This window comes from Lytechinus pictus, chromosome 5 (genome assembly GCF_037042905.1).
Source record: "Lytechinus pictus isolate F3 Inbred chromosome 5, Lp3.0, whole genome shotgun sequence".
Taxonomy (NCBI): Eukaryota; Metazoa; Echinodermata; class Echinoidea; order Temnopleuroida; family Toxopneustidae; genus Lytechinus; species Lytechinus pictus.
The window spans coordinates 36,880,649-36,890,412 of record NC_087249.1 but is presented as its reverse complement, the minus strand read 5'-3'; the positions used below and the strand labels follow the sequence as shown (position 1 = coordinate 36,890,412).

Below are 9,764 nucleotides of genomic sequence, written 5' to 3'. Positions count from 1 at the left end.
GTCTCAAATCATGCATTTGGGGCGTCAACTTTATCCCGGTCAGGTGAAATATGTACAAGAGTCGTACAATGATGCGACGAAGAATCCTTATGGATACCTCTTGATAGATTTGAAATCCAGTACCCCCGAAGAGTATAGACTAAGAACGAACATATTTCCAGATGAGTTCACCACCGTGTACGTTAAAAAACTATAACACCCTTGATTTTGTATTGCAAATTTCATTTCTCTCACGATGGCTCAAAGCGTTAAGAACCATTTATCGGAACTCCGTTTGCTGGCCAAGGGCCCTCCTAAACTGCGTAAAGCTATTTTACAACATGGAAATAGAGCATTGATTAAGTGTTTATCAGAATGTTGTGCCAACACTTTAAAAGGCAATGTGCCACTATCATCGGCTCAAAAGAAAGCATTGTCACGGCACAAGAAACATATCCGAAAACTAGCTGACAAGCGAAACAGTCATCGCAAGAGAAAAGACATTTTGATACAGAAAGGAGGACTTCTTGGCTCATTGTTAGGTCCTGTATTGTCCATGATTCTCAAGTAGTAAGATTTCCAATACCAAAAGCATGGAATTTACTAAAAAGATGACCTTGGTGCCGGAAGAGATAGCACGTGCCGTACAAGCATCTGCTGTGAAAGAGCAACCGATTCGCCATGCCTTATCCAAACTGGACAGTGAGATGCGTGTCATTTTAAATTCTGAAGGACTAACGGACAAAGAAAAGATTTTGCGTTATAACGAAGTATTACAAAAGTTTTTGCATCTCCATAAACATGAAAGCAAACCTTTGCCCATTCACATCGGTATTGAAGATGTTAGTGGTAATACAAATGCCAATGTCACTCAAAATGTCAACACAAATCTTGAACCAGAAATTAGAAATAAAGTATTAAATTTGTTACCCACTACATTAAAGAAGCGGGGAACTTTGTTAATAGATCATTTGTTATCAAATCAGACGCCCTCTTCTCAGCTGTGGAATGACCGTGGAGAACTGTTAGTGGATGGACAAATTGTTCATGGTTCTAATGTAGTAGATTTGATATACGATGTATTGAAGGGACGTAAAGCGTCAAACCCATTAGGGTGGCAACATTTTCTTCGTTTATTAATTGATACTAATGTGCCGGAATCTTTGCTTTCAAATGTTGAACGCCGTACTTTAATGAAAGAAATTAAGAGCAAGACTTCTAACGAAGCAACAGATTCTCCAGGTTCCTCCAAAATATTACCACTTACTCCCGTTTTAACCACAACTGTAAAACCTAGTATTAAACCAATAGTAAAACGAAAGTATACCAAAAGAAAACAAGTGTCTCGTTCTAAAAATCCAGCTTTGAAGTGGGAAAGCTTTTAGTTCATACCTACATGGACTGTATACTGAACTTTAAAGTTTCAAGTTCGATTGTCAGATATCATGATCAATGTATGAATATTCAAATTGTTTCGTGTGTACATTCTCTTTTATTACATATTGTTATTGTTTGTTAAACTGAGTGAAGTACGGACATGGCACCGTAATCATAATGTACAGAATATTTAACTTTTAATGATGTTGTTCATTTATCCATGTGTCAGTCAAAGTAAAGTTGTCAAGAATGCATATCCATAAACATCAAATTGTTTTTTAAGGGTAACAATTACAAAACTCTATACATGCAGAAAGAGTAACAATTTCTCCTGGATAAGTGATGAGTTCTTGTAACTTTTCACTCGTGTGATAAATCCAACTTGGGTTCTATATAATGTCTAAAAATATAAACGGTGATTCTAATTCTTTTCCATGGATAAATGTATAATGTATTCTTAATCAATCCAATATATGTGCGAGGCTAAAAGAATGACGCTGAAACTAGAAGAGTTTTATATTGTAATGCATCAGTTTATTCATGTGCTCAAATACATTTGCAAATGTACATAATAAATGATCAATAATGTAAAATGACATATATAAATGACTATTCATGCAGTCTTTTTTTAAAACGTGTCTACATTATTAAAGCTAAGATTGTGACCATTAGAAGGAGAGAGTGAGAGAGTAGAAGAAAGAGAGAGAGAGAGGGGGGATGCAGAGAGATGGAGAGGGGGGGGGTAGATAGAGAGAGAAAGAAGTGAAAACAGATGAGGCATGCGGAGAAAACGAGGGGGCACATATGTACATCGAAAATGATAATAATAATAATAATATTGATTATACAAAGATTCAGAAGTGAGGAAGTGAGAGAGAGAGAGATATAATCATATAATAATCAAGTTAATATTTACATAGGTATCTATACTCCGAATATGCAATTTGTTTGGGAGGGCAAATTTCGTTTCACATCTTATATTTTCAACTGGGGGGGGGGGGATATGAATAGAATGGGTCATGAAATATTATGAAGCTCTCTGAATATCAAGTCAGCATCATACATGGGTACATTGAGCTTGTGTCGGGAAAGAATATACGCATACACTTTGCGGTCATTTTGTTTACGATTTAATCCAAAACGTGATACAATACTGGACATGCTATTGCCTCGAACTCTGTGCAAAAGAAAATAGAGGCAGTACTGTCCACATACTGCAGACCAGTGAGATTGTATTGACCGAGTATTAAAACTCCAGTCACGAGCATTAATGTCTAGGAAAAGTTTAAGATTTAAAGAACACATCGATGGATGTCTACCAAACGAATCAAAGAAATCCGCTTGACCAAACTTGTTAAAATAAATGGCAACCCAATGACTACCAGGTTGGTCATGGTTATCTAAGTTAACGATGAGAGCCGCTGGAAACCTGGTTACTGAATCCGGTAACCGGTCAACTGGAAAAACTCCTATGAAAGTACTAGTTAATGTAGCATTGGATTTAATCACACTTTGAATTTGTAAGGCATTCATGCTGAAATAGGTACTGTCCTCTAACTTCCAAAGTCAACGATGACATTACGGTTTCGATCAATTTCTATAACACTTTCATATTCTGCGTATACCAGTACATTGATGGTTTCAGACAGAGGTTCGGCAAACTGCATCTCTAGACGTACATTGCCATTTTTTCTCAGATTGAAACAATCACCAGAAGACAAATCAGGGGTTAAATCAAACGCGTACAGGGTATACCCATGACCATAATCTTTTCTGTCAATCTGATTGCCTTTATCTTGAAACATGGAATTGATGCCAGAAAACAGCGTCTGGTATGCCAAAATATAGTTCGGGTCTTGTTCGGAGAACTTCGGGCGTAATGGTTTCCAAGGAACCTGTTCGGAGTCTGCGTACAAGGCCATAAAATTCAAATCGTAGTGATGAAAGTTGAATGGATTCTTTCTGTAATCCCCATTAAAGGCAGTATTGCTGACACATCCAACAACTATTCGTTTTGGAATTTGGCCCAGAATGAGGCTTTCTCTGGTGAAAGACAAATTTCCGCGAGGGATGCTAAACGTCTTGACATCTGCTCGTCTGATAGGGTATTTAGCAGTTTGTGTCTCTAAATGTTTTGCATGACTGAGACATGCTTCTGGGCTCAATCTTACACGTCTAACCTGAAGAGAGGCGCTTGTGATGACAACTCTGTAGTTTGCATTTACGTTGCTTGACATGAGACTGAAACTATTCTTACTACGATTCAGTTTAAGTTTGATATCGACACCGCCTAATAACATTCGCTCTTGAAAAAACATGTCCAAATGCAGAACGCCAATCATGTCGAGTGTCTTACTATTTTTGATAAATTCATAACGTTTCTTCATTCCATCATTTCCTTTCACAGCAGCCAAGGGATTGCCATCATCCATGTATCCTGGCGTGTCCTTGTAGAATAACGATGATGTGAGTTGAGATTCTTTCGCTGCAGGTCCAAAGGTTAGCAATGATTCAAACATCGAACGATAGGGATAGGTATTGGTTGACGGTGTGATCAGTCTATCGTTGAGCATCATGTCCACATCACTGAAGAGAGCGTGCATGAAAAGGTTTGTGGGAGCAACTTGGGCGTCGTCGTCCAGGGGTGTACCGTCACCATTCACTACTTTAATTTGTAGGTGCAACAAACTCTGCGATAGGTCGGTGTACTCATCGGTAGATCCTTGTATATGAAATTGAATAGGAGTAGCATCCGCGATGTTGGTCAGGGGAAAGTATTCGACCCATTTTCCATTTTCAATGGTTGTTTGCGTGGGTGGTAGAGTGAATAAATCAACTTCAGATTTTGAACACTCGCAAGACATGCTGTGGATCTTTTCCATGTTGAGTTGATGTTTCAGAGCTGGTTATGCATCAAATATGTCTGAAGTCTTCCTTCTCTTGGCTTTTGTCACACTGTTGCCTTTTTTCTTTGGACGTCCCCTTTTATTGGGCTTTTTCTGTGCTTTGGTTCGATGATTTTGCGACAACTTTTTCAAGTTAGCTGTAGTTGCGCGCTGTACGCTTTCCCCATTCAAGACATCTTGTGCTACATTTATTCCTGTTTGTAAAGCTTTCTTTCCAAGAATTTTCCCACCTTGCTTAAGATACGGAATGGCAGAACGTAGCATCCCTTTTAGCACACTCCCAAGTCCATAACCACGTTGCGTACGAGCACCACGGAACACTGGAAGAGATCCTCCTCGATGCAAGATATCATAAGCCATGATGAATTCAGTTTACATGAGAAAACTTTGCTTCCGAGTGGATCTAAAATGTAGTTTCACGACTACTTTCCCACTTTGAAATGGTACCTTTTCACCGTAGTCACTCCTTATATTAATCTCTATTGTGTCGATATAATTTGTCTTAACTGGTAAGTAATGTGGATTATTGTAGGACTGAGTAATAATATGTCCAACCTTCTTAGGGTTCGTGGGGACAATTCGTAATAACGGGGCACTCACATCACCCACCCGTTGATTTTCGATGATATCCGTGTACACGTACATTGCAAAGAGTCCGCCGTTGATGTCGGGCAGGTATGAGGCCTGCGTATTTTCAGATAGATTTTTCTGTGAAAAACCAAGAAGTTGGGCTAGTCCCTCGCAAAGGTTAATCTGGGTATCTGTTCCGATGTGAGCTTCGGTCTTGAACGTGAGTGGGTTGATGCTAAATTGCGCATTATTCTTCAAAGACCCCGGAAAGGATTCGTTCAAGGCGGTGCATATACTTTCTGCATCGCTATACTGTCCCTCTGGTATTCGGCCCGGGCCCAAAATCTGCTGCCCCACCGTAAAGACATATTTATTATTTTCATGATTGACATTTAGCCACGAATGGGGATAAATTATATCCGAAAGCGCCACCTCCCATTCCCCCCGCAAAATGAGGGGTGTTGCCAATTTCGTCGTGAAATTGGTAAGAGTGTTACGGGGAAAATAATCGAAGGAACTGTTGCTGGGCAGCGTTACGTAGACTTGATCTTCACTCTCCATGATCGCAACGCCTAATGAATACATTATGACATGGCATTTGATTTTTGAATATTGTCAACCCATTGGTTAAAAGATGGGGGATAACCTAGAAATTTCACAAAATATTCAGTTTTACCCCTTCGTTTACGCTTCTTTAGTATTTTCTCTACTCTATAAATGCCGTCTTTTTTCTTATCGACCTTTTGAAGCTCTTGTTCGTAAAACGTCCCCAACAACTTTTCCCCGTGGTCATCCACTAACTCGTACACGGGCACACCTCGCTTCTTCCCTCTCTTTATGTTGAATATCTCTTCGCTCCAATTTGGAAGATACCCCTTTTCAAATGTCTTTTTGGCTTTGCTTATTCTAACTCTATCTGCCACGCTAAATCTTTTAGGTTTGGTGTTGGTTGATTTAATTTTTGAACCATACAGCGTTTTCCAAACGTCTCCTTCATTTTTTTTACTGACCAATATTGGTTTTGTCTTGATTGATCGATGGTATGAATGGTTGTAAGCATGCACTAGCTTGCTGAGGATGGGAATATATTTCTGAGTATTACGGTGCGTGAAGTATTTGAACATTTTTTCCTTGAGAGTGCGATTGAATCTCTCGACTACGCATGCTTTGGTCATATTTTGGGTCGTATAAAAGGAAATCTTCTTTTCTTTGAGGAACGTTTGAAACAATTTGTTTGTAAATTCACTACCCTTATCCGTGTGAATGTGATAAGGTTCCCTATCAGACTTTTTGATAATTTTTTGGAGTGCTGATACTAAACTTTTCCCTTTTTTATCTTTTAGAGGAACCACCCATGCAAACTTGGATAAAACATCGATGCATGTCAATAAGTATTTATGTCCAGCATTGTATCTAGAGAGAGAAGACAAATCCACCAAATCCATCTGCCATACATCATCCATCCCATAAACAACGACTCTGCTTCTTTTAAATTTTCGTCTTACTGGACGATGCAGAGTATAAGTATCATTCCCTTGCAACCACCTCTTGATTTGTTTTCTCGATATGTCAAACACACCATCATTCTTTACAAATTTATAAAGTTTTTCAGCACCACTAAAACCAGCTTCATGCATCGGATCAAAATAGATTTTTCGCAAATATTCTTCCATCTCGTTCAGCAGTCTTCACCCCTCGACATTCACCAATCACCACGTGCAAAACATAAATGACATTCATCAAACAGTTCATTCAGAATATATATGTTGTTTAAAAAACACACTATGTACAATAAACAATGGACAATATAGGAAGTTTCATGTATTTCATTATTGAGCAAATGTTTTTTCGCTACTTTATTATTCTCAAACATAATTTCAACCATGAGCTGCAAATCATTTCAAGTTTGTAAAAAAAACAAAAAGGTTTACACACATACAAAAAAAAAAAGAATCAGGATTAAAATTTACACATTAAAAAAAAAAGTCCAATTTAGTTTTAAGATCAATATTTACATAACAAAACCATCAATTTAGTTTTCAGATTTACGTTCAACAAAAATTATATTTAACACGATGCATGAAATCAATTTCTTTTTAAATATTCATTCGCAACAACATTCAAATTTTAAAATGAACGATCAAATTTAAAATCGAGGTTAATATTTTCAGAATCAAATTTAGTTTCAAGATTTAAGTTCAACAGAAATTATATTTGACACCATGCATGAAATCAATTTCTTTTTTTAAAAGATTCATTCGCAATAAACGACCAAATTTAAAATCAAGATTAATATTTACATATTAAAAGAATCAAATTTAGTTTTAAGATTTAAGTTCAACAAATATTATATTTAACACGATGCATGAAATCAATTTTTTGTTAAAGATTCATTCGCAACAATATTCAACTTTTACAATGAACGATCAAATTTAAAATCAACATTAACATTTGCACATTAAAATAGTTTCAGTTTTAAGATTTAAGTTCAACAAAAATTATTTTTAACACGATGCATGAAATCAATTTCTTTTTTTTAAAGATTCATTCGCAACAATATTCAACTTTTACAATGAACGAGCAAATCAACATTAACATTTGCACATTAAAAAAGAATCAACTTTATTTTTAAGATTTACTTTTCACAACATTAAAACCTAACGTAAAAAAAAAAAAAAAAAAAATTTTTTAAGAATCATCCGCAACAATATTCAAATTTCAAAATGAACGATCAAATTTAAAATCAACATTAACATTTACGCATTAAAAAGAAAAAATCAATAATAGCTAAAGTAAAAAAAAAAATGAAAAGAAAATAAATCATTCTGATTTACCTTGTTAAACTGAGTAAACAATAGAGCTGGACATACATGTGTATTACAAAAGCGGTCCCATTTTCAGTTCAGGTAATTCTTTGACTTTTCTTTTGACCTGTGATTGTGTGCCTTTCTTTTTAAGTCCGGAATTGAAGAATTCAGCGGCTTCGGCAACGCAGTAGTCGTATTCATCTTCAAACATACCATGCACGTTGTACACTTGATCGGCAAACCAAAAGAAACGTTCTTCGTTGAGCATATTCAATGCTTTATCAAAATACTTGTCAACTAATTCTTCCCATGGCAGCCAGATGCAATCCTCGTGGTCCTTCTGACTTGGATATTTATTTTTGCATCCTTCGCAGGACTCATGAACACTCTCATTGATGAGACCAGATATGGCCTTAACTGCCATGAGGACGGGTGACGCTGGTAGATGACTGCCTGCATCCTCCTTATCCTCATCCTCCTTATCAACATCCATGCTCTGGTTTTCCGTTTCTTGCTCCATCACATCATCGAAAGAAAGTTTCTTGCGAAGGCTTTGTAGCTCTTGGAGAACTTTTTCGGATATATCTACCTCCATCTGAACCGATTGGGTTGGTGGAGTTGGAGGAGAGCTTCGTCTTGTTGTAGGTGTCGCCACTCCTTCTATGATAGCGTGTTGCCTTCGCAGTCGATGACGGCGGGTTGCTGGCGCTTTCGGGGGAGAAGATTTGAGCAGTATGATGTCCGGTGTTAGCATCTCTTGGGATGATGCCTGGGATGACTGGCGGCCAGATACCGTGGGTGAGGTTTCCATAAGTTGTTGATCGAGTTCGGCGAGGGCAGCCTGGGTACAGAAAGAGGATAGAGTGTCGATCAGTCAGGGAAATGTGACCTTACACATACATTTTTTTAATGACGTTTTTAAAAAACAAAATTTGCAAGACCAATGAATGTTAAATTGATGCCAAGTAGAATCTATTTCTTTACATTACTGAATGCTCTTACAGCATTGCTTATTTCAAATTTTGCGCCAACCAATTTCCACCAATTTTCGGCAGTTAAATTGATGCCTTTTTTTCCCGGGAGCATCCTGTTAGACCCATTCATTTTATAGTATTCTCGGACATTCACGTATGGAACGCCTCTGAATTGCTTGACAACGGCAAAGCGTTTTCCTCCTAAATGAAACGGTTTTGAGCCCTCTTCAAATTCACATTCATTGACACGTATTTCCTGACTGAAATGACACCCAGCCTCTTCCCGCATTGTATACCCATTTTCTTTGCTTCTCCCAGATGCCTAATACATAAAACAAGATGATAAAATATATTAAGTATGCGAATCTATCGTAGCTGTTACTGAAAACCATAATTCAAAAGTACACGTCATGCAGTAAAATACTTAACACCGTCATTAGTTTTGATAAAGTTGGTTGTAGTTGTTTGAAATGATTATTTAAAAAAAAACATAAATATAAGTATACACAATAACACATCCCTAATATCAAAATAATATCATACTTGAATATTGAAACTTACCCTTAATGCAAGGATTCCTGGAGGAGTCTTTGGTTTGAGTTTCTCCTGTACTTTCACCGGTGAAAGTGAAAAGTTGGCTGGGCATAGAACATCGTGGGCGTGGTTCTCTGGTATCACAAGCTTAGGTGTATTCAGTTGACTGTTGCTCATGGAGGCAAAAGTATTCTCCGGTGTGTTGGTGGCCATCATGGTACAGGCAGTAATACGTAATGTAGATCCGTGCTCTTCAAGTACTGATTTGTAGCTCAGGGACTCAATGATCCTAGCGCAGAATTTACTTCACTATTTATGTTTTCTTAACTACACGTTCCTATGGACCATCCCTCTCGACCAATCAGAGTACATTTGTTTTTTAATCGACCAATCACCAACAATCACCCTTTTCACGAGCCAATCACAAGCAAGACGGTTAATTAACATTCAACCAATCGCTGATCTCGAAACTTCATTTTCTGACTAACAATTTATAAAATCACTCCTTGATGATGGAAGTGACTTTTAATTGGTCAAACACAAAAGAAAACAAAGAAAATGTTAATTGAACGAAGGTCGCTAATTAAAAACAAAGGGACTTTTAATTGGTCAAAAAC

General features: G+C 37.4%; 2 protein-coding genes across 2 annotated transcripts; both read right to left on the bottom strand.

The window, feature by feature from the left end:
- Window positions 1–2,909: 2,909 nt before the first annotated feature.
- LOC135154179 (uncharacterized protein F54H12.2-like) lies at window positions 2,910–4,238 on the bottom strand. The gene has a single exon (XM_064099488.1). The coding sequence runs from the start codon at window positions 4,236–4,238 to the stop codon at window positions 2,910–2,912; it is 1,329 nt and encodes a 442-aa protein (XP_063955558.1).
- A 2,412-nt stretch (window positions 4,239–6,650) lies between these two features.
- On the bottom strand, window positions 6,651–9,454 carry LOC129273183 (uncharacterized). Its single transcript, XM_064099419.1, has 2 exons — window positions 9,175–9,454; window positions 6,651–8,935 (listed from the first exon to the last, which is right to left on the bottom strand). The coding sequence occupies exons 1-2, from the start codon at window positions 9,361–9,363 to the stop codon at window positions 8,612–8,614; spliced, it is 513 nt and encodes a 170-aa protein (XP_063955489.1). The 5' UTR covers window positions 9,364–9,454; the 3' UTR covers window positions 6,651–8,611.
- Between the last annotated feature and the right edge of the window lie 310 nt (window positions 9,455–9,764).